The sequence below is a fragment of the Salvia hispanica genome, chromosome 3 (genome assembly GCF_023119035.1).
Source record: "Salvia hispanica cultivar TCC Black 2014 chromosome 3, UniMelb_Shisp_WGS_1.0, whole genome shotgun sequence".
Lineage (NCBI taxonomy): Eukaryota > Viridiplantae > Streptophyta > Magnoliopsida > Lamiales > Lamiaceae > Salvia > Salvia hispanica.
Window position 1 is genome coordinate 7,404,830 of NC_062967.1, and position 27,308 is coordinate 7,432,137.

The 27,308-nt window shown below is 33.2% G+C and overlaps 3 protein-coding genes across 3 annotated transcripts; 1 reads left to right on the top strand and 2 right to left on the bottom strand.

Moving 5' to 3' along the window:
- Window positions 1-5,609: 5,609 nt before the first annotated feature.
- Window positions 5,610-7,528, top strand: LOC125216197 (adenylate-forming reductase 03009). Its single transcript, XM_048117854.1, has one exon. The coding sequence runs from the start codon at window positions 5,652-5,654 to the stop codon at window positions 7,296-7,298; it is 1,647 nt and encodes a 548-aa protein (XP_047973811.1). The 5' UTR covers window positions 5,610-5,651; the 3' UTR covers window positions 7,299-7,528.
- Window positions 7,529-12,248: 4,720 nt separating this feature from the next.
- LOC125209166 (GDSL esterase/lipase At1g28590-like) lies at window positions 12,249-18,584 on the bottom strand. The gene is made up of 5 exons (XM_048108774.1): window positions 18,320-18,584; window positions 15,132-15,350; window positions 13,780-13,928; window positions 13,093-13,369; window positions 12,249-12,997 (listed from the first exon to the last, which is right to left on the bottom strand). Exons 1-5 carry the CDS (start codon window positions 18,582-18,584, stop codon window positions 12,747-12,749), a joined length of 1,161 nt encoding a protein of 386 aa, XP_047964731.1. The 3' UTR covers window positions 12,249-12,746.
- Window positions 18,585-24,014: 5,430 nt separating this feature from the next.
- LOC125212997 (GDSL esterase/lipase At1g28590-like) lies at window positions 24,015-26,734 on the bottom strand. Its single transcript, XM_048113323.1, has 5 exons — window positions 26,464-26,734; window positions 25,971-26,189; window positions 25,157-25,305; window positions 24,778-25,054; window positions 24,015-24,666 (listed from the first exon to the last, which is right to left on the bottom strand). The coding sequence occupies exons 1-5, from the start codon at window positions 26,732-26,734 to the stop codon at window positions 24,428-24,430; spliced, it is 1,155 nt and encodes a 384-aa protein (XP_047969280.1). The 3' UTR covers window positions 24,015-24,427.
- Between the last annotated feature and the right edge of the window lie 574 nt (window positions 26,735-27,308).

Sequence of the window (27,308 nt, forward strand, 5' to 3'; positions counted from 1 at the left end):
TTATTTTCAGAACATTAACATCAATCCATGTGTATCAATGTCTTATCATGTTTTACTGCTACTAATTTAATAATTTTTTTCTCTCGTAATTTAGTTATTGATTACTCCCCCTAACTATAAAATTATGTGTTTTTGAAATGATATGAAAATTAATGCACATAGATAAAAATAAGAGAAATAAGAATAATGATAGTTAAAATAGTGTTAGTCGATAGTGAAATTCATTTTATTATTAGTTGTTAATGAGCTGTAATGGCAGGTCATAGTGGTATAAGTTGTAAATAAATTGATGTATACGGGTAATGTGTCGGGGACAACATCCATAAATGGAAATACACATACTTTTATGGGATTGACAGAAATAAAAATTGCACATATTTTTATTGGACGAAGAGTATAATGGTTAGAGAGAGTATATAAAAGTGAATGCCGTATTCAACTAATGTTTTCACTAATTCTATTTCTTGTGGTTAGAGAGAGTATATAAAAAGTGAATGTCATATTAGACTAATGTTTTCATTATAGTTTCCTAAAATACACACCGAATCAGAATAAAATTTTAAATCATTGATGAAAAAAGTTTGTCATGGTCATTCAATATAAGTTGTTTTCGACGGGTTTTCAGAAAAATGAGAGCAGGGTAAACTAATCAGGAATATGCATGAAACAGAGTCCAGAATCAAGGAATGTAATAATACTGAATGGTTCAATAGTTTTATTCCATGGAATATAATCAATTGCTAATTAATTATCAATCCCAAATTGAGACCAATTTTCAACCATTAGATTAGAAGATCTTGTGGTTAATATAATGCCAAGTATAATATATTTTAAATTTAAATAATTATTAATTAAATTAAAAGGGTATTAATATCAAATCCTATATGTAGTAATTATAACTAACTACTTTCTCTCTCCTCAAAATCATCTCAAATCTTTAAATTTACGTAACTCTCTCAATTTAAATTATTTTTTTTCGCAAAAAATATATCAAATTAAAGATAATTTAATAAGGATTCCAACGAGATCTCAATTGCATATGTTCCGACGACGTTCGGATGATGAAATTTGATATTTTTTATTTTAGTTTTTTAAGTAAATGTTGATAACCAGATTTTTATCAACAAATACATCAAAAAATCTCAATAAAACCATGTAAAAATCTCAATAAATATGTGTTGATATTTTCTTGTACTAATGTTGATATTCTTATATCATATTGTTGATATTTGTAATACACAATGTTGATATAAAAAAACACCCACGAAATTATCATATGATAACATAATGAAATGCGATACTACCCTTTTGTTGATATTTTGTCTACTATTTATTGATATTTGTGAGCTTTAATCTCATCCACTCATTTTAAAATTCAAGAGTGGAGATTTAGTCTTAATTTTAGATTAGGGTGCTATAAGCATTATAATAAGACCCTTTATTCCATAATTCCATAATTATTTGTTATTAATATTTATATGGAATCAATTATTGTTATAACACCGTGTATAGGAGAGACTTTGTTAAAGTAAACGGAATATGAAATTGGAAATCAACTCCAACTCCAATGTGACAATCGCATAATATAAGACAACTTGAGGCAAACATGAAATTAATTAACAATGAATTTGAGCATATTTTATACGTAATTTTTGCACGTCCATGGTTTTTTGTTCTATAATTACAGTCATAAATACAATAATAATAGTAATAATATACGATCAATAGTTCTCTTACGATTTATCAAGAGCTTAATGTCATGAATGATTGCACTTCCAGCAACATTTTAAACGAGACTTGCAATTAAAAAAGGTATTCCCTGCTGCATGATATATACATAATTTAATTAAGTAACTAAACAAACTTGTAAAATTAGAGGTATATTTTTTATTTGAGCGCGGTATGCGAGTAATCATTATTTCTGTAAATAGTTGACCTTAAACATTTACTAACAAAAATTATGAGATTTTTAAAATAAAAATATTAGTATTATTAAATAGCTTGCCAGCGGTTATAACTTATAAGCAGAATGATGGTTTTATTTTCGGAGAAAATGGGCATAAATCGATATTTCCGCATCTCATCCCATCATCAAATTAATTACTAGCAATATGAATTAGTACTCCATAAAATTGAAAATTTGTATCAAGATTTAGAAAAACAGATCTTAAAATATGTCGTTTTGCGATGCATCTTCTTGGAATTTCAATAGTGATCAAGAAGACTGTGGAGTCATATTGGTGGAGTGAAAACTGAAACTGAATGGATGGGTTGACCTTGACTTTAGTAGACAGAGTCAGCTCTTACAAGAGAATTAGGAAGTGAGTTGATTATTAGAACACCATTGTAGATAAATATACATTCCCAAGGTCTTTTCTGACTTTATGCTGAGTAGGCGCGCTCTCTTTCCGCTCCTTCCGTCTTATAGAAATAAATCAATTTAAAATAACACAAATTTTAATGTATAATTGATAAAATAAAAGAGAATGAGATAAATGAGAGTTTTTTTTTTAGACATAGGTGGTCATGGAGAAAAATGAGTTAAAATAATATAGTGGATTGATAGTAGACTCCATAAATGATAAAGTAAAAAAAAAAGAGAAACAATTTCCATAAATAGATATGAACAATACATATGAGACGGGGCGAAAAAAATAATTAAGTCTATTTATATGGGATGAAGGAAGTAGGTAACTAACACGACCTAAATATAAATAACATATTTTTAAAGTTGGATTAACAGCTATTTATATTTTATTTATATTACTTACTCTAGATGTTTAGCGATGACTCCAATTTTAAATAAAATTAAAGTTAATCTTATCAATATTTTGTCATTAGTTTTGCAAAATATATGACAAACTTGCTCAATTCGTAATTCCGTCGTTACTATTGTGTTTTCTTGTAAGTAATTTACAATTAAAATGTTACTCCCTCAGTTCCATAGTAATAGAGACATTTCATTTTGTTTACTCATTTTGAAAAAAATATTATAAATATTTGAAGTGGTGAAAAAGTAAAGTAAGAGAAAGAATAATGTAGAGAAAAGTCTTATCTATAATATTCTCTCTCTTATTTTACTTTTTCTTCACTTTAACTATTTATAATTTCAAAACGAGTGCGCAAAATGAAATGCCTCTATTACTATTGAACGGAGGGAGTACCATATAATAATACAATTAAATAATAGAGTAATACTCCATATACTTTGTACAACATAAAAACAAATCTACAAGGTATGATACATTTGCAGACTGCAGTTGAACATAAAGCAATAATAATGCTTTTTTCTATAATGAGGTCAATAAATTTCCAAAGTTTGAAGTATGAGTATTACTGTATTTGTTAGCCCGAAAAGTAGTTAAGCTTACTATTTGTACTAGAGCCTGCACATTGGGTTTGAATATTTATAATAGATGAATCCATTATCTCAAGTTCATTATTAATTGCCCTAATTAAACCTATACACGCAATAGGGTGGCAAAAGATCCTATGAAGGATAATTCATCTCTAAATTTAACAAATCTAAGCAAATATAATTGATTATATAACAATAAAATATCACCATCAAATTAAAATAACTCAATTTCTCATATTTTTGGTAGGCAGTAATCGAGTATATCCGACTACATGATGTGAATTAACTGATCAAAGGTAGTACCTTCTGGCGGCTGCTGATGACCTACACTATATCCCTATATGGCTATATATATACTTCAAGTACATATCAGCAATTAATATAGTATTATTCGATTGACAAATTTATGGGTACACCTATAATTGTAATTCTCATCCTTTACCAAAATAATAATCAAGTTTCACTTTTACTATAAATCCTAATTAGGTCTCAAATTTCACTAACTCTCTTCACTTGTACTTTCTTCGTCCTACAAGAATATACACCATTTCTCTTTTAGACCGTCCTACAAAAATATGTACTTTCCTATTTTGGAAACTATTTTCTCTTTAATAAGGTGGGTCCTATTTCCTACTAACAAAACTTTAATTACTTTTTTTCCCTATCTCTCTCTTACTTTACTAATTTTACATAAAAAGTCGAATCCAAAGTGCATATTATTTGAGGGACTGAGGTAGTATATATTCTATGTTAGTATAAACTAATATAAAAAATGGACACATATTCCACTAACTTTTACAATATAATATTTTTTACGTTTCTTAAAACTCGTGACAATACCGGATGTGACTTCTAATGTAGAAAGAGGGGAGCATATTTTTCTCACTGTAATTAATGATAATTACAGCATTACTAGTCGTACTTCACATTCATGAAGCACTCAATGTAGCGAATGTCGGCATGGGGTGTGGATACAACTAACGTACGTACATAAACTTTTAATAGGTTTCAGCCTAGGGCATTCCATCAAATTGTGGTAATGGATTGATATCACGTATTTGGATAATGAACCTCTTAATTATCCCCAAATTATAACTTATCACATAATTATTGTGATTGTAATAATTTCGGTCAACTAGAGCTAACAACGAGGGTTTCTTAGAAAATCATTAAAAAATATTGGAATTTATAAATGTATAGTACTACTTAGCTATTAAAAAGATGGCTAAATAAATTTGGCAAATGTAGAGATCATGCGCGGACCCTTGACGCGGAATTATTTTGCAAATGGCCGCGAGTCACCAGTCAAACCTTTCTGACTTTTCATTACCTACCATCAACTAGCCATTTTTTTCTCCGAATATTGAAGCTTAATTTGGAAACAATATTTTTTTTTGCATTTACCCGTGTAATATCAGATAGTTTTCACATATAGGTACGTAGGGATATATGATGTCATGATGAGAGTATGATTTTTCTACGAGAAATGAGAATGCCAACAAACATATAACATCAATGAACGAGCACATGATTAAATCACTGTAGATGGATCTTTATGACCAAAGAGGTGACCAAGATTTTTCCTTTTGTTATAGTTTCAGTTGCCACTCTCATCCGATCAGTTTTTCTATATAGTAGTAGTTGTAAGAGCATAATTTGTATGGACATGACATTTTTAGTTACTAACACTGTTCAATGACCTGATAATATATCACATGCATGTAATTGAGTAGTACTTAATTAATTAATGTCCTTAACATTAATTACCAGATTATCAGACAGAACTAATACCACGGTTCAAAACGTTTTTCATTGAAACCTTGATCTATATTTCCTCATTAAAGTATCCAATTAAAATATGTTTTAAGGCTCGTTCTAAAATCTAAACCGTGAAACCCTTTTTCAGAGAACATATCTTATTTTGTAAAGCCTTCTGCCATAGTACTCCTCCCTTATCTATAACTGAAAATTCATTCGGTCTAGTTTATAATGGTATATTAAAATAATGTCCTCAGAATATTAAAAATCTATCTGTAATTAATGCAAATATCCGTGTCTTTTATTCTTTTTTTTTAATAACATGTTGCGTCTTTTTTCAATAGTACCCGACCGATTCAAATCCAAATAATTCGAGAATAATACTAGTAATAAACACTTCCAAACAAGTGGGCATCGATAAGTTTCGATTTTGGGACCTATAAATAGACATAATACTCCACTTCACAAACACCAATCACAATCTCCCCTCCAATATTTCAGCTCTCTTTTCCCACAAAAAAACACACACTAAAAAATGGGAAAAACTGATAATTTGGAGAGGTTTTCGAGCTGCAGAGGCGTAGCTTTTGAAATAAAACCCCATTCCGACCTCTTCGCCATCCCGGCCCCGCCTGCTAACACTCCTCGCAACGGCAGCAGCCGCCGATCCTGGGCCCGATGGGGCAGCTTCGCCCGAATCGTCCCATCCTCCGACCTCTTGGACCGTTCCATGAGCCGCACCAGCAGCCATTTCTGCGACCTCGACGACGACGAAGACGATGCCGATCAAACCCTCGCCGACATTGAAGAAGGCCACGAAGAAGGCAAACACGACCACCACCCTCCCCCTCCTCCACCACCTCAATCCGCCGCCAAGAAGAAACCCCCTCCGTCGCGGCTCTCCATCATCCTCCTCGATCAAGGCCTCTTCACCGTCTACAAGCGCCTCTTCGCAGTCTGCCTCGCGCTGAACACCACCGCGCTAGTCCTCGCCGCCGCTGGCGAATTCCCCTACGCCAGAGACCGCGCCGCGCTCTTCTCCATCGCGAATATCTTCGCGCTGGTCCTCTGCCGGAGCGAGGCGGCTCTGAGGGTCGTTTTCTGGCTTGCGGTGAATGTTCTGGGCTATTCATGGGTCCCACTTGGTCTCAAAACTATGACGACCGCTTTGCTTCAATCCCTCGGCGGAATCCACAGCGGCTGTGGGATTTCCTCCGTCGCGTGGCTTGTCTACGCATTAGTCCTCACTCTCCACGACAGAGACAACACTACACCCGAAATCATCGCTGTTGCAGCCGTGATCCTTGGCCTTCTCTGCCTCTCCTCCTTAGCAGCGTTCCCTCTCGTCCGCCACCTCCACCACAACGTCTTCGAGCGGACCCACCGCTTCGCCGGCTGGACTGCGCTAGGCCTCCTCTGGGCCTTCATCACCCTCACCATTTCATACGACCCCTCAACAAAAACCTACACCCATAATCTCGGCTCCAAGCTAGCAAAAACCCAAGAATTCTGGTTCACGACCGGAATCACCGCCTTAATCATCATCCCGTGGCTCACCGTGAGGCGGGTCCCGGTCCGCGTCTCGTCTCCATCCGGCCACGCCGCGATCATAAAATTCGACGGAGGTGTCAAAGCCGGAATCCTCGGCAGGATCAGCCCGTCGCCATTCTCTGAATGGCACGCGTTCGGGATCATCTCGGACAACAAGACGGAGCACATGATGCTCGCAGGAGCTGTGGGAGACTTCACGAAATCTCTGGTGTCAAACCCGCCGAGGCATCTCTGGGTGAGGCAGGTGCACTTTGCGGGTCTTCCGTACTTGACCAACATGTACGGGCGGGTCCTTCTGGTGGCGACCGGGTCGGGTATATGCGTGTTTTTGTCGTTTCTGCTGCAGCCGTGCAAGGCCGACGTGTGCTTGCTTTGGGTGACCAAAGGGGTGGAGCAGAATTTTGGGAAAGAGATTAAGGAGTGGATGAGCGGGCACCCGAAGGAGAAGGTGATCGTTCACGACACCGCGGTGCTGGGCCGGCCCAACGTGTCGGAGATGAGCGTGGATGCGGCGAAGAGGTTTGGGGCGGAGGTGGTGATTGTGACGAGTAATCCGGAGGGGAGTAGGGATGTGGTTGATGCATGCAAGGCTAATGGGATTGCTGCTTTTGGACCTATTTGGGATTCTTAACTTGTTCTCTTCATTTTTACTATATGGTTATTTAAGTGTAACTATGCATATGTTTGTTTATTGTATGTGTCTTTGTAGATGAGGATGTCAAAATTAAGTTTTCTATGTGTTTCCAAAGTATCGGATGTGTCGGTTGAATCCTAAGAAGTTGGGATATGTACTAGTAGTAGTTAATCATGATTGATGTACTACTCTCATTGTGTAAAACTACTACTTAACTTTGTTGATCATGTTTATGGTGCTTTGGTTTATTTCCTTTATAGTGATTGATCGATGATCACATGGATATTAATTATACATATCTCATGCCACTACTTAATCACAATTTTCTAAAAAAATAATTCTAAATGAATGTTTGACCATCTACAATAATTTATTAGGCGACTGGAAAAGTGAATATAGCGTATATATATGACCATATCGAAGATATATTGTGCATTTACGTTTATATTTATATTGACTGAATATGTCAAGGTATAGCGTGTAAGTAAAACAAGTATTGACTGGGTATGTCAAGCCGTCAAGGTCCAATAAGAAGATCAATTTTAAAATTCCAGAGTTGGAATTAAGTTAAAATGGTGTGAGTGTTCTAAAAATTCGAGGCCTTCAACAATAATTAGGCAGTTGTTTTTGATTTTTTTTAAAAAAAAACTATTGAACTTTAAGTGTTAATTACTCCATCCGTTCCATAGTAATGGATGCGTTTCTTTTCGGCACGAAAATTAAGGAAAATTGTATTAGGTGAGTTAAGTAAAAGGAGAATAAAGTGGAAAATAAAAAAAGTAGAGATATGAAGAGAGAAAAAAGTAAGAGAAAGTAAAGTAGGTGTGTAAAAATGTGTTGACTTTTACTAATAAGGAAAATGACTCTATTACAATGGAACGTACCAAAATGGCAAAATGACTCTATTACTATGGAACGGAGGGAGTATTAAATGTGAAAAATACATCAAATATGGATCAAACGGAACCGGTGCGCACAAGAAAACTCAAGATCATGTACGTTCCGGTGCGCACAAGCAAACTCAAGATCATGTACTTTCCACAAATTAAGTAGAGTCATTTCATTTTCTGCACTCGTTTTGAAATAATAATAATAAATAAATAGTTAAAGTGGAGAAAGAATAAAGTAAAAATATAAATACTGTAGATACCCTCTATTGCTCAATTAGCATTGGCATAATTTGGTACTCTCACAAGTAGGAACAGAGTATATGATATTTCATTCGTCCATGAAAAATAGTCTTATATGTGGACGACACATGTTTTAATGAGAAGTTGGTAAAGTAAGAAAGTAGAATAAAAGGAGAGTAAAATACGAGAGAGATGAGAAAATGTGGGTAAAATATAAGAAAAATACTTTCCACTTTTTGAAATGCGACTATTTTCGTGGATACTCTCACGGTAAAATGCGACTATTTTTTTTTGGACTAGTATTCCATGTTTTATTTCAATTCTTGTTGTAAATATAAGTTTAGTTGATTATTTCAAATTAAATTAATACTAATTGCTAGGATTTATGGTCGTGGTGAGAAACAAATCATCCGAGATATTTGGAATACTAGTTTGACCCAAAACGAAAGGATTTCGCCGAATTGAGGTGAAAAAAAAGTTTCATAAACTATGAAATCCAATTTTGTACGCTACTCTGGTTGAAAATACGTGTTTCTTATATATAAATATTGACATTGTCATTTGAAGTAAGTATAGTTATTAATATTGAAAACATCAATATAATTTGACTTCATACTTTGTAGTAGACTTCCCAAAACAAAGCCGCCTAATAAAGTTGCTTGAAGCTATAAAATTATATTCCAAATAAGAGAAATACCACTCCCTCCGTTCCATTTTAGGAGTTCCGATTGATCAATTTCGGACATCCTGCTTTAGGAATCCAGATTGGGATAAACTAATAAAAAATGCATACAAAGTAAGTAAAAAAGTGTTGAAAATGAATCTCAATATCCACTACAACATTTATTTATTACACATATAATTAAAAGTGGATCACAACGTCCCTATAATATTTACTTCCGTCCCGCTTTTTTATAGTGGAGTTGTGGGCTGAGGTGTGCAACGAGAATGGGAGATGGATCAAGGCCCGAACAAAAGTAGCGATTAGCGGCGTAAGTTAAATAGATCCCGGCCCAATATGCATAAGCTTTTGGTTCTGTATTATCGTTGAATTACTAAAACTTACATGATTCCATACACTATAACTTTTTATTTTTATTTTTATAGTAGTTCTTTATTTAACAAATTATATGATCGATGCACTTTTGAAAAAAAAGATGCAATATTTAAACCCTACATATTTCTAAGTTAAATTTGCAATAAAATAATAGTAATATCATTATTATTACTTACTGCCTTCGTCTCCGATTAATCGTTATTCTTTTCCATTTCGGTCCGTCCTTCAATAATTATCACACTTCATTTTTACCATAAATGGTAAGTAGATCCCACATTCCACTAACTCACTTCACTCACATTTTATATAAAATCAATATAAAAAACTGAACCCCACGTTCCACTAAATTTTTCAACCAATTTTTCTTTACATTTTTTAAAATTCATATCCGTCAAAAAGTGATAATTAATTAGAGACGGAGGAAGTATTACTTATCGCTCACTAAAAAAACGGAAGAGATACAGATCCAACTTTACCTATATCCAAACTTAATACTCGCGGTCCATGTTCACGAGGTTTCTGGCCGATGTATATAGGTACTTTTACTAGTGTTTTTCACACTAATATGGGGTTTGATTGTTTCATGTGCTAACAAAATCTAGAGGACAACCTCAACATTCCCGGCATTCTTTCCTTTTAAAAAAAATGGTATTCAATCTTTTATTTTTGCAAATGCAAAAATAATATCGGATCTTTGTTTTATGTTATTTTTTATATTTTGTCACTATAATACCTCTTTTTAAATACTAAATGACATCCATATCTCGTGAGGGTAATTTTGAATTCCAGATACTGTTATTATTATTGTGTAGGAATGGGATATGGATGTCATTTAGTATTTAAAAAATGAGTAAACTACATAAACAATATACGATCTTTGACTTTTGCACAAAAATAGTATAATTTTTACCTAAAATTCACATTTTGAGTACCTGTTTATGATTTTCACCCCAAATTACCCCATAAAAATCACATTTTCACATTTTTGCCATGGAGGGAATTTTTGGGCATACATGAAAAAGGACCTAAAATGATATACTTCCTCCATCCCATGAAAATATGACCACATAAATAATACGAAAATTAATGCAAAATTGGTAAAGTAAGAGAAATGGGGAGAAGAGTAGTTAAAATAATGTTAGTGGATAGTAGAACACCCATTATTATTAGTGTTTAATGAGATGTAATAGTGAGAAATAGTGGTATAAGTTGTACACATAAATTGATGTATATGGATAATGAGTTGATGACAACTTTCTATAAATGGAAATGCCCATATTTTTATGGGACAAATGGAAATGGAAATGGAAAGTGTGCATATTTTTATAGGATAGAAGAAGTATATACATTCCCTGTCTTTCTGTTCTATACTATTATTACTAATTATTATTAATAATATTATTATTATGTTACTATAAATTAATAATTAATTTGTATTTAATATTATTTAAATTATAACTCAAAAAATATTATCTTAAGCGAGACAGAGAGAGTGGATTATATTTTGTTTATATCTAGGAAAATGTATCCTTTGTACTCCCCGATTTTTGAAAACGATACTGTATTTTGGTATCGCTAGGCGAGCATTGAGCCACAACAGTTGGCGCCGTTGCCAAGTAATATTTGAAGTTTCCATTACAAGAATAAACATATACACATCCATGGGGTCCGAAGGGGTCTACCGACCCATGTTACACATGAGCGGTTAAAACGCGGTCTTCTTGCTAGAGAGTCCTACTTTTATATATTAGTTTTAAAATAAAATGTGAGTGAGAATGAGTTAATGGAATGTGGTGTCCAATACAAAAAATGGTAAAAGTGAAAGGTGACAAATTTTTAGGTACGGATGAAAAAAGAAATACTCCCTCCGTTCCTTCATAATTGAGTCATTTTTTCATTTCGGGAGTCATTTCCATACATAGTAACTTTTTCCTCTTTCTTACTTTACTCTCTCATACTTTATTCTTTCTACTTTATTCACTTTTTACTTTATTCTCTCTACCTTTTTTCTCTTTCTTACTTTTTTATCTATTTATTTAACATACTCAATATTCATTTCTTAAACTCCGTGTCGAAAAGTTCCGTTTTAACTATGAGGAAACGGAGGGAGTAGGTGACAAATTTTCAGGGACGGAAGGAGTAGTACTATATGTCATACCGTACCAAACGATGACTAATTTTTTAGTCAGTGGCGGACGCAGGATTTTTATACTGGGGGGTCCAAATTACATTAACGGTAGTTGCATATTTTTTAGCGTCGACGATTATAGCAATAACCCGAGACATTATGAAGCTGCGAGAGAGATGAATAGTTTGAGATGCAGTTTTCTCCTCTTATGTGCTGCTTCGTATTTAGCAGTTACATTTTCTCTTCTCCGATACATTTTATATTCTCTCCATCCCTAAAAAATAGTCTCATCTGTGGGCGAAACTAAGAGAGATGAGAGAAAAAGTAGATAAAGTAGAAGAGGAAATGTAAAAAAACAAGAGAGAAAATGTGAAAAAGTGGATAAAGCATGAAAGAAAGTTTCTATTTTTGAAATGAGATTATTTTTTGTGGATAGATGGAGTAATTTTATTTGATTTCTATTATGCTTTTACTTCTTTTATTCAACACCACATTTTTTGCTTTGGATGTCTAGGTGAAAAAATTGCTCACAATAAAAAAAATAGAGAATTCAACTGAAGGAGCCATTTTAAGAATGCTAGCAATGGGATTCGAACACACAATCAAGTACTTAAATAACCAGATCACAAACAACTGATCAGCTAACTAAATACTTGAACAATGTAGTTTAACTATACATAGTATAGTAAATAGCAAAATGGGTGGGGTTCCAAGGAACCCCCGTACCCCCACATAGGTCCGTCTCTGTTTTTAGTAACTGTCCTATTAAACAATGTTGTTAAATAATTGAAGACCCATGTATTGGTGTTTATTGACAAGATAAAATGATAAACAATAATGAAGTAGCTGCAGATCTAGCTCCAACAATAGGAGACACCATTGCCTTAAGCTGAGTAATGGTACCTGCCACCATTAAAGGATGGGTCAATTAAAAGACTCAATACCACCAGTCCCCACCCCACACCACCTCTAATTATATGCGCAATTTGTTCCCTTTCTTTGATAGACTGTCATCTTTACTTCTTCTTTCCATACAATGAGGAACCCTAATGAAGCGTAAAGCTGATTCCTCTTCGTTAATTGATATACAAATATACTTCCAACGAGCACCATGAACCCTATATTTATAATTATTGATCGGAAAGGTTGACAGCACCATAGTTGGAAGACAAAGCCCATGAATAATTGATTCGAGGAATGGTATAAGATTCTTTGATCAAACCCGTTGCCACCACTTTGTATGCTGCTTCAGTCAAGTGCAAGCCATCCCAACCCACATATTCATATGGATTCTCACACACTTGACTCCCTCGTAGCGACGGGTCTATGTTATATGGTCCGCACCCTCCGCAACAAGTTGCAAGCCCTCCTTTTGTGAACCCTAAAAAAATTTAAAGAATAAATACTAATATAGTTTAAACTTATAGTGCTTAAGTGAATAGTATAAGTGAAGTGCTTCTTAGTGCTCTGTCTTACCATATTCTAGTGGGGAGCCATAGAAGCGCATTGCAGCATTGTAATAGTCCGCGTAGATAATTTTGGTGGTGGGATTCTCCTCTTGGATGCGGTTAAGTTCGGATTGAAGTAGGTTATTGTGGTGAGTAGCAAACTCGTTTAACCAATCAATACAACCGGTTTTTGGGTCGTAATCATTTTGGTTCAAGCTTTTGAACATTGTGAGATATGCGGCTAAACATCCAATGGGAAAGTTGCCTGGAACCATTAGTGTCACTGCTCCAAGTTTAATCAGTTCCTGCATATTGTATTAATTAAATATCCACATTTATATTAGTACTGGGTAGTGATAAAATGCAAACTTATATATTGTACAAATTCAAAACTTCTCAACACGGCTTCAACACAGTTTCAATACAATATCAACACAGTGTAAAATTTCAAGATTTTAATGTCAACACAGTATCAACATAATATCAACACAACATCAATCATTGATTACCGTTGAAATTCTGTTGACATTTTCCTGTTGATGCTTTTTTGTGATCTGTTGACATTTTTCAATGGTCCAGATCATAGTTTTGAATTTGTACAATATTTAGAGTTTTCATTTGATCACATTCCTATTAGTACTGGATTTTGTTTTCTTTTGTGAAGTACTCCTAAATGAGTGCTCGTGGTGAAATAAGTAGTAGCATAATTAATTACATTGATTGCTGAAGTGATTTCACCAACAACTTGAGGTACGAAATTTTTGACTGACTCCATGCTTTTTCCATCAAGTAAAGCGTGATTATAGTCGTTGCCTCCTATCTCTCCAACTATCACCAATGATTCCTCCATAAATCTCTTAAGCTCTGCATATCAATGCCATTAATTTCACGATCTCTTGAAGCTTTTATAATAAAATAAAATAAAATTAAATTAACATATCTAAATATTAACATGTGCAATTAACTAGCTTTTCGGTGGGTGTAACAAAAAATATTTATGACTTGAGTGTCATATGAATAATTGAGAGTCCTTTTTCTATGACGTTCACGTTTAATTATCATGTTCTATGGTCCTTTTGTCATTGAGTGGTGAGTAACTGAGTGTCCTATGAATAACTGAGTCCACACAATTTTGATGTGTCAACCACATATCACTACCAATCTTATAGTATCCCTTTTTATTTATATTTAATCTGAAGTAGCCTATTTTTTAATTTAAATATTTTATCCTTCAATATCTAGTACTTGTATATAATAGTATTAACTTTTAATATTGTATTTTAAATAGTAATAATATTAAAATACTAAGCTAGTCGGGAAACACTTTAAACATACAGATATATGAAAACCAGTTATCCGAAGTGACTGTGAATCATCTGATCAAGTTAATAGGCTGCAGAAACCTTTTGTATGCAAACACTCTATATTAAAATTGCATGACATCCTTAATTTATTCCGTCCCATGTGTTCCACTATAAATAGTTATTATTTCAAAAATATTAATTTATTATTCTTTTTATTTTCGATCAAATGTGCGCAACATTGAAAATGAATGAATTTTTGTAAAAATTTAGATAGATAATTGTTTAGTGGAGAAAGTATCGAATCAAGAATAAATGTTCACTAAAGTTTTGTGCAATATTATTTTAATCTAAGATTCTGCAAGATTCGGCTATTATAGGTTTTCAATATGTGCGTATCAAATTTTTAGAGACTAATTGTAATTCCTAATTCATCAAGCACATCATTAATTAGACTCCTCAGATGAAGATATAAGCAGTGGCGGATCTAGGATTCATAAACGGAGGGGGCGAAATATATATTAGTAGGTTGGTTTAGGGCGAAAATAACAAATTTTTTTCGATTTAAGGAACGACGTTGGAACAAACGAAGGGGGCGGACATGGTAATTTTAAGACCGGATCAGAGGAAATTAGTCGCACGGAGGGGGCGATAGCCCTCTCCTGCCCCCTAGATCCGCCGGTGGAAATAAGATCATGTTAAACTAATAGCTTAAGAAATTTGATAAAATCAGAAAAGAAAGAGAATAATATAAATCTTTCCTGACCTGAATGTTTGCGATAGAATTTTGGCAAAAATAATTCCTTAAACCAACGCAACTGATCGGAGAGAGAAATATTTGCATTACGCACTTTGATGCCTTTGCTCATAAAAAAGTAGTCCGGCAGCGCATTCGCCGATGCCGTCGCAAAATTCACGCTACTTCCGCCGCTCAAATTCTTCCCACCATAAAACGGCGGCACCAAAGGAAGCCCCAAATATTCAGCTGCATAACCACTTCATGAAATAAATATTCAAAAAATACAAAACAAATAAAAAATACTCCATCCGTCCATAAAATACAATCCAAGTTTGATTCGGGGCGGATTTTAAGAAATGTGAAGAAAAGTGAATTGAAAAAGTTATGGAATGAGCGGAGGGAGTAGTAAGTACTACTAGTAATAGTTAATCCATACCAATGAAGTCGATAATGAGGCGGCCGTCGGAGCATCTTCCAGTGGGACGATGGAAGAATGTTTCACCGTACGGCGGCACCTGAAAAAAGAGGGGAGGGTCCGATTGATGCAGGTGCTGCAGGTTGCCTGTATCAGCTATTGAATCACCGAACCCAATTATGGATTTGAAGCATGAACAGGAAGCTTGTTTGGTTTGTGTTAATAACAAAATAATCAAGAAGAAATAAACTATAGTACATGTGAAAATGGAAGAAAAATTTGACGGGGCCATTATGGTTGACACAATTTAGTCTAGTGATATTCTCGTATAGAGTTATAGAAAAAAAAAATATCTACACTGGTTTTTTTAACACGTTTCGAAAAATAAATGACAATTAAATTTTTGGACCAAAGGGACCCCTCCTTTCAGAAATAGCGATGTTGAAACCTCTTATGACTTTGTCGGTAGGTATCCATCCTATACAGTTGAGTTAATATCAATTACTAGTATTAAAGTGATTTGTCATAACATTTTGTATACAATATCAGTTAAGGAAACGTTGTGCCGCGGCGGGGGGAAGAGGGGGTGGGGGTGCAAACGCGGCGTGGAAGGGACGGCAGGGGTGGCACTACAAAAAAATCGTTCATTAGTGACGGCGAAAAACAGCTCAAGAACTACTAACGGATGAATGACTGAAATTAGCCAGTCACTAATTAGTACTCCCTATGTCCCACTTAAAATGAAACATTTGAGAATCGGCACGAGATTTATGCTGTGTTGTTTTTGTGAGTTAATGAAGATAGAGTAAAGTAAGGGGTTTGGATCCCCTGCTGTGCAATCAACCACAGCAAGGGATGCTGTTACAAACACACCATTATTATACTTATAAATTTTAACATTAAAATATTAATCATTATGTATTTTGAGTAACAGCATCCCCTGTTGTGGTTGATTGCACAGTAGGGGATCCAAATCCTAAAGTAAGAGAGATGAAAAAGTAGAGATGGAGTTGTTTCCAATTTAGGAAACGTTTCATTTTTAATGGGACAATTCAAAAAGAAAAACGCTTCATTTTTAATGGGACAATTCAAAAAGGAAAACGCTTCATTTTTAATGGGATAGAGGGAGTATCAGATAAGTCCGTCACTAATATGTGGCAGCCACCTACTTTTCCGTCATTGAGTGGGCTAGTAACTTGGGTGACGGACAAATCCGTCACTAAAGTTTTTAGTGACAAGCTTGTTTTTGACGGATCTGTCGGTACTTTATCTGTCAATAAGTTGCAATCCCTCCTTTTGTAAACCCAAATAAAAATTATAAATATTAATCTAGTGTGAACTTATAGTAGTTGTCAGAGAGTGAAGTGCTTCTTAGTGCTCTGTCGTACCATATTCGAGTGGGGAGCGATAGAAGCGCATTGCAACATTGTAATAATCCGCGTAGATAATTTTGGTGGTGGGATTCTCTTTTTGGATGCGGTTAAGTTCGGATTGAAGCAGGTTATTGTGGTGAGCAGCAAACTCGTTTAAACCAATTAATACAACCGGTTTTTGGATCGTAATCATTTTGATTCGAGCTTTTGAACATTGTGAGATATGCGGCTGAGCATCCAATAGGGAAGTTGCCTGGGACCATTAGTGTCACTGCTCCAAGTTTAATCAGTTCCTGCACGTTTTAATCGAAAATTTATTACAGTATTTGAATATTGTTTCTTTAGCATATACTCATAATTGACTACTCATGGTCAAATAAGTAGTAGCATAATTAGTTACATTGATTGTTGAAGTAATGACACTGACAACGAGAGAAAGAAACGTTTCAACCGATTCTATCCTCTCTCCTTGAAGTAAAGCGTGATTATAGTCGTTGCCTCCTATCTCTCCAACTATCACCAATGATTCCTCCATAAATCTCTTACGATCTGTACATTTAATTTCATTAATTTCATCATCTCTTTAAAACTCCCATATTTTACAATAGAACTAAATTAATTTCATTCTCTCTTTAAAACTTCCATTAAATTTGATGATTTTTGCTAATAATATTGTATCAATCCATAAGTACGCATAACATATAATCACTCAATATCTAGTAAGAAATATGTTACTAAAACATATGAATATATATAGAATTTATAATTTTATATTAATTATAATTAAAATAGTAAATTTAATAGTGAAACACTTTAAAACATAGTACTACATAAAATCATGAAAACAAATTACCGAACTGATTATGAATATATTTCGAGGATATAGGGTCCACAACCATTTGCATGTTCCAATATTAATTTCACAATTGTAATAATCATATCATTAATTAGGATACACAGTTGAAGATATAAGATCATGACAAGATAATAAGTTAAGAAATTTGATCAAATCAAAGAAGAAAAAAGAATAATGCATCTTCGCTGACCTGAAGGTTTCCGATAAAATTTTGGTAAAAATAATTCTTTAAACCAACGCAACTGATCGATGAGAGAAATATTTGCATTAGGAACTTGGATCCCTTTACTCATATAAAAGGAGTCCGGCAGCGCATTAGCCGACGCCGTCGCAAAATTAACGCTACTTACGCCGCCCAAATTCTTTCCACCGTAAAATGCCGGCACCAATGGAAGCCCCAAATATTCAGCTGCAAATCCACGTGAACTAAATATTCAAAACATAAAAATGATTTAAAATTTTGATCGGTCATACATTACCATACTAATGATTTAGGCATTACTATCCACTATCACAATTTCAACTATTTTTTACCGATTTGAATTAAAACTCGTATAATAAGTACATGTACCAATGAAGTCGATAATGAGGCGCCCATCAGAGCATATTCCGGAGGGATGATGGAAGAATGTTTCTCCGTACGGTGGCACCGTAAAAAAGAAGGGAGGGTCCGATTTATAGAGATGGATTAGGTTTCCAGTATCAGCTAGTGAATCACCGAACCCAATTATGGATTTGAAGCATGAAGAAGAGGCTTGTTTGGTTTGTGTTGATGATAAATTAATTAAGAGAAAAATATATGCGATAATGAGTCGGTTTTGGGTAGAAAAAGCCATGTGTAGACCTGAGATAGTACATTGTGTTGGTTTTATGGAGTTACAAGAGATAACCGGGCGTAATACGACCCAAGAAGGAATACAGAAAAGAACTGAAACAAAAAATACAAACGGAAATCAAAACTATAAACCGTAGGAAAAGGAAATAGCCGAGTCGAGGAGACCTTGGATTCTAGTTTCCAGGACGTGGACCCACTAGCCTTGGGCCAAGCCCAAGCACCAAGCCCACGACCAGGCCCAATGAACAGCCCAAAGACCAATTGCCAAGGGCACGGGCTCGAGGCTCGCGGCGGGGCGGGCGGCGCGCGCGTGTGGGCTCTTACATCACATCTTAGTCCACTATAATTATTACAGGTAATAATCCTTCTTATTAAATACTAGTTTAATAAGGGTGTAACTTCCAATGTGTGGGATAATTAACTCTCTTAATTATTCTCTAAGCTTCTCTCATAGCTCATTAAGTTTGCAATTTTGCACAACTTTAATCCATTATTTCTCACTCACCGGGAATCGGATTTGAGAAAATAAATATACCGCGGTCATCTACTCCGAACGTAGATCGACGCTATATTATTTAATTTCACAAAATTAAATATCTCGTTGAAATTATAATTGGTCAAGGTCCATTGACCGGGCATAGATTCCAAACACATTGTGAGAGGGAGACATTCATCTTATATATAGTTAATATATTAGGTGATGAGCAAAGGGAGCCTGATCTCGGAATAAGATGATGAAATCCTCTTATGACTTTTCGAAATCAATATATATTTCCATATATTTCGGATAATGATATGCATTAGCAAATGCAGGGCACAAATATAGCTTTCTCCTAAATTAATTATACAAAGTAAACGCTCTGCATCAATGATTAAACCCGGTCTTTCCATATTAATAATCATTAACATAGTACCAACATATATAGTAGTACTATTGTATAAAACTAACACGAGTTTGTCCACTCTTTTAAGATTGCAAACAGTCTCTTTACAAATCGAAATTTCCAGCACGTCATGTAATATAGTATTACTAGCTGGTATTGTTGACCTATTAATAATAGTACTAATTAATTAATTGTTACAAGAGCAGAAGTGACAAAAAAAAATAGACAATGCACCCCAAGACTAGTAATAGTTCCATTACCTAACTAGTAGTATTAATTAAACATTGTTATCTAAGGTCTAATTTGTGTGTGCTCTCCACTTTTAATGTATTGTAATTGTAATTATTTAGTCTAGATTCATACAACCGCATATATATACATGCATTTATAGGGAATATTGTCAAATAAATCATTTGGTTAAATTCTGATTAGTCACATACTTCTCAAAAACAGAATAATAAATCACCAGGTTTAAAAATTAACAATTATTCCAAATTATGTAATTTGGGTGAAATCGATACTAATATGCCCACCGGAATATCCATGTGGACAAAACGACGAGAAACATAACGCAGACATTTGATAACATTTTGCCAAATAAATCATTAATTTTAATTAAATTTTGACTAATTAAACAAGAAAATGGATGCAAATTTTGACGAGCCATTGGTACATGTACAAAAATAGTTGTACTTTGTACACACATTCTTATAGTGAGAAACTATGATCACGGTAATATTCAATTCAACTCGCCTTATTAACCAATATTTATAGTCATTGATAAATAATTGAAGACCCATGTATTGGTTTTATTGACAAGATAAACAATAATGAAGTAGCTACAGTCTACAGATCTAGCTCCAAAAATAGGAGACACCATTGCCTCCATTAATAAAGGATGTGTAGTTGTAGTCAATACCACCATTCTCCCCCATCACTAATTAATTATGAGTAGTGATTTAGAGACATAATGTCTCCAAGCCATAATAATATTGTGATTAATTTACCCTAACATTAAAGTATTAAATAGATATAGAAAAATGTTTTGGAGACATAATGTCTCCAAGCCATAATGCTTAAAATGGTAAGTATATATTATATCATATTTTTAATTAAATTTATATTTTGTATATGTACTTTATTACCCCTACATTAATTTGTTTACTAAATACACCTATTTAAGGATATAAATTTTGATTATGCATAGATGATGCATGCATTTAATAACATGTTGCAATCATCTAATTGTTTAAAACATGATTTGATAACTTTTTTTATATATGTCCATTTTAATGCATTTACTTAAAGATATTTCTTTAAAATTTTAAATATTAATTTTATTAGCTTTATATATTTAGTGTACATTTTGTCTATAAATAAAATAAGATTTATCAACAAACAAATAATTTCAGACTTCTTAATGAATTAGTCTTTATAAATGTGAATTTAAATAATTTTTAACAAATAATTAGCGCTATAAAATATAAATAATTAGTTATCTAATATTTTTGAACCGTAAATACTTAGAGTTACTATAACATGTGACAAAAAATAATTACTTTGTAATTATAATACTATAATCTTCAATATTGATAAACTTATTCTTTTAATCACTTTTTATTCACAATAATCTTTAAAAAATAATAAATTTTTTAGCTCACTTTAATATAACACCCAACACATTAAAATTTGATAATACTATATTATATATTAATACTACTAATTAAGTGAGTATATGGTTTTGATTTTAAGAATTCTCTAGTTCTAATTTTTTATTTTTTTATTTTGATTTTTTTAAATTCTTAAATCTTGGACCATTATAGTTGAACCTCGATAAAATCATATGTTCTTATATCATTTATTTCATATTTTAAATATATTAAAATATTTAACTATAACATGCAATAAATTAAATTTGATACATGGTGTACGAATGCTAATTGAGTCTAGTGTTTATGATTTTAAGTTTAATTCTTTATTTTACAAAATTATAATTTCTTTAATTTATAATTTTTGAAAGATTATGTTTAACAGTGATCAATAAATAATCGCATGTTCTTAACTTATATATTTAACATTTTAAAGCTACATATTTAATATTCCCTCACTCTTTTTTTTGCAAATATTAGAATTCCTAACTCTAAACAAATAATACTCCGCACTATCTTATAATATTAGCAGAGTTTATGATTCTTATTACTTTTAATTATTAATCAATTAGTAGTAGTTGACATGTGGTATATTAAAATAATCTAAAATGAGAAAAGTAGATTCATCCAATTATTTTTGTATTAAATTAATAATTTCTTTGATTTTTAACATTTAAAACGATAGATTTGAATCTGAATAAAAATTAATTGTATTTTCTTAACTCATCTATTTAATATTTTAAAACTAAATAGTTATATTAAAATATTAGACGCCCTAGCTTAATTAAATAAAAAATATTAAATTTAGTTAAAGCAAAGAAAAATAACAAAAAAATTGAAAAGATAATGAAAAAATAGTATATTATTTTATTATATAAACCAATTTGAATAAGATAAATGTTTAATTTTTTACATATTTTTTCATATACTATTAAATGAATGATTTCATTGTTACTATATTGACAAAATGTTTCAGAAAATTTAAGGAAAAAAATAAGTTATGAAAGAATAGCACAACGTAAAATCTATTTGAAAAAGCATATGATGCTATTTAAGTAATAAAATTATTTTACAATTAAATATAATAATTTAGTTATGTAGTGTGTTAATTAATACTGGTAATCTAAATTACTGATTTTTTAATTAATTGTTTTAAAAATTTACACGACAAGAATGGTTTTGATTGAAAAAATTTTAAATTCATTACTCTAGTTGCATGATTAAGTTTATCTCCAATTAACATATATGCATTTAGATAAGAATAATTAATTTGGTTAAATTTTCCTTAATTAGGTATATATCTATGAGTAGTGATTTAGAGACATAATGTCTCCAAGCCATAATAACATTGTGACTAATTTACCCTAACATTAAAGTATTAAATAGATATATACCTAATTAAGGAAAATTTAACCAAATTAATTATTCTTATCTAAATGCATATATGTTAATTGGAGATAAACTTAATCATGCAACTAGAGTAATGAATTTAAAATTTTTTCAATCAAAACCATTCTTGTCGTGTAAATTTTTAAAACAATTAATTAAAAAATCAGTAATTTAGATTACCAGTATTAATTAACACACTACATAACTAAATTATTATATTTAATTGTATAATAATTTGATTACTTAAATAGCATCATATGCTTTTTCAAATAGATTTTACGTTGTGCTATTCTTTCATAACTTATTTTTTTCCTTAAATTTTCTGAAACATTTTGTCAATATAGTAACAATGAAATCATTCATTTAATAGTATATGAAAATTGAGTCTAGTGTTTATGATTTCATTATATGCTCAATTTGTTCTCTTTCTTTGATATACTCCATTTGGAAGTGTCATCTTTACTTCTTCTTTCCAATTACATATAATGAGGAACCCTACTGAAGCTTAAAGCTGATTTTGTCAGTTAATTGATGTACAAATATACTTCCAACGAGCACCACAAACCCTATATTTATAATTATTGGTCGGAAAGGTTGACAGAAGACAAAACACATGAACAATTGATTCGAGGAATCATGTAAGATTCTTTGACCAAGCCTGTTGCCACAACTCTGCTGCTTCAGTCAAGTGCACGCCATCCCAACCCACATATTCAGATGGATTCTCACAAGCTTGATTCCCTCGTAGCAACGGGTCTATGTTATATGGTCCGCAGCCTCCGCAACAAGTTGCAAGCCCTCCTTTTGTAAACCCTAAAAAAATTCAAGAATAAATACTAATCTAACATAAACTTATAGTGCTTAAGAGTAGTTGTAGGACTCCGATCAATATAAGTGAAATGCTTCTTAGTGCTCTGTGTTAATTACCAAATTCGAGTGGGGAGCGATAGAAGCGCATTGCAGCATTGTAATAATCCGCATAGATAATTTTGGTGGTGGGATTCTCTTTTTGGATGCGGTTAAGTTCGGATTGAAGTAGGTTAATGTGGCGAGTAGCAAACTCGTTTAACCAATTACTACAACCGGTTTTAGGATCGTAATCATTTTGGTTTGAGCTTTTGAACTGTGTGAGATATATCCTTGTACTACTCCCCAATTTTTGAAAACGATCCTTGTATTTTTTGAACTAGAGTTAAAAATACACACATCCATGCAAACCGAAGGGCTCGACCGACCCCACCACCGGCCAAGGAAATTTCGCTACTTTCAATATATAGAATTTACAGAAGCGGATAAAAAGCGGTCTTCTTGCTATGTGATCTCAGCGTGTATTGTGAGAAATTTGTGACATAAAAGAGGGGAGCTATTTGAGGATGTGCAGGAAGAATTGAAAATTCTAGTTGCAGAGGATGGCTGTGAGAAGAAGATTTACAGTTCAGAGTTCAGATAGTAGCATGAAAGAGAATGAGTGTTAATGTTGTTGGGGTGGGGCCCATGTCTTTTTCTCCCTTTTCAAAAAGGTTGGAGATCTCCAATCATTTATAGTACTACTCATTTTTTATACTCAATGCAACTGTCCTATTAAACGAGGTTGATAAATAATTGAAGACCCATGCATGTATTGGTTTTATTAAGAAGATAAACAATAATGAAATCGCTGCAGATCTAGCTCCAACAATAGGAGACACCATATATTGCCTCCATTAAAGGATGGGTAGTTGTACTTAATTCCACCAGTCTCCCCATCACTAATTATATGCTCAATTTGTTCTCTTTCTTTGATAGACTCCATTTGGAAGTGGTCATCTACTCATCTTTACTTCTTTCCAGTTACATATAATGAGGAACACTACTGAATCCTTCAGTTAATTGATGTACAAATATACTTCCAACGGGCACCATGAACCCTATATTTATAATTATTATTGGTCGGAAAGGTTGACAGAAGACAAAACCCATGAACAATTGATTCGAGGAATCGTGTAAGATTCTTTGATCAAACCCATTGCCACCACTTTGTATGCAGCTTCCGTCAAGTGCAAGCCATCCCAACCCACATATTCAGATGGATTCTCACAAGCTTGATTCCCGCGTAGCAACGGGTCCACATTATAAGGTCCGCACCCTCCGCAACAAGTTGCAAGCCCTCCTTTTGTAAACCCTAATAAAAATTATCAATATTAATCTAGTGTGAACTTATAGTGCTTAAGAGAAGTTGTGGGATTCGTGATCAACAAAAGTGAAGTGCTTCTTAGTGCTCTGTCTTAATTACCAAATTCGAGCGGGGAGCGATAGAAGCGCATTGCAGCATTGTAATAATCCGCGTAGATAATTTTAGTGGTGGGATTCTCTTTTTGGATGCGGTTAAGTTCGGATTGAAGTAGGTTATTGTGGCGAGTAGCAAACTCGTTTAACCAATTAATACAACCGGTTTTAGGATCGTAATCATTTTGGTTTGAGCTTTTGAACTGTGTGAGATATGTGGCTGAGCATCCAATAGGGAAGTTGCCTGGGACCAATAGTGTCACTGCTCCAAGTTTAGTCAGTTCCTGCATATTGTCCACATCAAATTATCACCATTTAACTCGTATTTTATTTTTTAAGTAACATTGATTGGTCGTGGTGAAATAAGTAGTAGCATAGATAATTACATTGATTGTAGAAGTGATGACACCAACAACGAGAGGAAGGAACGTTTCAACCGATTCCATGCTCTCTCCGTCAAGTAAAGCATGATTATAGTCGTTGCCTCCTATCTCTCCCACTATCACTAATGACGCCTCCATAAATCTCTTACGATCTGTAAATTTAATGCCATTAATTTCATAATCTCTTAAACCATTTTTGCTGGTTCACAACACATCCTTTTTAATTGTTACTACTAGAACTAAAGTGGATGGTGGGACGAAGTTTTTTTGTCCGTGTAACAACCTTTTTTCATGATCTCTTACTTTTCCTATTAACTTATAGAATAAAACTAAAACTAAAATTAAAATATAAATATTAATTGAATCCACCTCGCTTTGGAACCGTCCACAAATGAGTCTATTTTTTTGGACTAATTAGTATAGTTAACATAGTGAAGCTAGTCCTAATTAAAACAATTTAAAACACACATAATATTATGAAACCAATTATCCGAACTGACTATGAATATCTCAACTCTGAATGATATATGCTAACACAAAATATATTCCCAAACTATTTTTTAAAACAAGTACTATCAAAAGTGTGCACTACGTTTTAGTTCATCAATTGATGGCAAATTAATTGTTTTAATCTAAGATTCCGCAAGATTCGATCAGCGACCATTTCTTTTAAATTGTAGAGTACTAAAAGTATGTCCGTATCAAATATTTTAGTCACTATCATTCCTTAAACCAAGATCATGTTCAAAAACAATACGAGTAGCTTAAGAAATTTGATAAAACCAGAGACCAAAGAGAATAATAAATCTTCCCTGACCTGAATGTTTGCGATAGAATTTTGGCAAAAATAATTCCTTAAACCAACGCAACTGATCGGAGAGAGAAATATTTGCATTACGCACTTGGATGCCTTTGCTAATAAAAAAGGAGTCCGGCAGCGCATTTGCCGACGCCGCCGCAAAATTCACGCTACTTCCGCCGCTTAAATTCTTCCCACCATAAAACGGCGGCACCAAAGGAAGCCCCAAATATTCAGCTGCATAACCACTTCATGAACTAAATATTTAAAAAGAATAAAAAAAATTATAAATAATAGTACTTCATTCGTCCCCCTGTACATGTCTCAATTATCCGTTTTGGGATGATGTCCCTTATTATCCTACTTTGATTTTACTATTTTTGGTAATCTGACTTACATTTTACTAACTCATTCTACTAACTTTTTCTATATGTCCATATTTTTTAAAACTCAAGCTTAGTAAAAATGGAACACATAACAAGGGACGGAGGGATTACTACTAGTAACGTACCAATGAAGTCGATAATGAGGCGCCCGTCGGAGCATCTTCCGGTGGGACGATGGAAGAATGTTTCACCATACGGCGGCACCTGAAAAAAGAGGGGAGGGTCCGATTGATATAGGTGCTGCAGGTTTCCGGTATCAGCTATTGAATCACCGAACCCAATTATGGATTTGAAGCATGAACAAGAAGCTTGTTTGGTTTGTGTTAATAACAAAATAATCAAGAAAAAATAAAATATAGTACATGTAAAAATGGGAGAAAAAATTGACGGGGCCATTATGGTTAACAAAATTTAGTGTAGTGATGGTGTGTATATGTGATACTCTCTTATAGGAAAAAAAAAAAATTATTCACACTGCAGGTTTCATGTTTCAAAAAAATAATTGACATAAATTTTGTACCCAAAGGACCCCAGATCCCTCAATAAAGAATGAGGGATAATGAAATCCTCTTATAACTTGTCGGCAGGTATCGTGTCTCATTCAAGATAAATCGCTATATCATTTCACGAAAAAATTGAATTAGGCAATCAACTTCCAACTAAAAGATTACTTTTTCTATAAGAGCCCATGCACGGAATTCAAAACTATATCATTCTTAATTATTTATGGAGACTTCATATCATTTTTAAACAAATGCAGAAAATCTCACCAACGTCATGTTCGAGTGTATTATCAATTTATCATGCACAATATGGTAATTGTAGACAAAGGGTCAAATGCAGAAAATGATTCTATAATAATGAGTGATCTCATTGCTATTTACTAAAATATTTATTTATTCTTCATTTTTAAATCAATTTCTTTGATTCATGATTTGTGACAGTGATGGAGATACTCCATAAGGCTGAT

What these genes read in the sequence shown, in the direction of transcription:
- LOC125216197 (XM_048117854.1), top strand. Translation starts at nt 5,652, where the DNA reads ATGGGAAAAACTGATAATTTGGAGAGGTTTTCGAGCTGCAGAGGCGTA.
- LOC125209166 (XM_048108774.1), bottom strand. Translation starts at nt 18,584, where the DNA reads ATGGCTTTTTCTACCCAAAACCGACTCATTATCGCATATATTTTTCTC. An exon ending in AAATCACTTCAGCAATCAAT is followed by an intron (nt 13,370 to 13,779) that starts GTAATTAATTAT and finishes TACAATATGCAG; the next exon opens with GAACTGATTAAACTTGGAGC. An exon ending in TGGCTCCCCACTAGAATATG is followed by an intron (nt 12,998 to 13,092) that starts GTAAGACAGAGC and finishes AAATTTTTTTAG; the next exon opens with GGTTCACAAAAGGAGGGCTT.
- LOC125212997 (XM_048113323.1), bottom strand. Translation starts at nt 26,734, where the DNA reads ATGGCCCCGTCAATTTTTTCTCCCATTTTTACATGTACTATATTTTAT. An exon ending in TCATCACTTCTACAATCAAT is followed by an intron (nt 25,055 to 25,156) that starts GTAATTATCTAT and finishes GACAATATGCAG; the next exon opens with GAACTGACTAAACTTGGAGC. An exon ending in TCGCTCCCCGCTCGAATTTG is followed by an intron (nt 24,667 to 24,777) that starts GTAATTAAGACA and finishes AATTTTTATTAG; the next exon opens with GGTTTACAAAAGGAGGGCTT.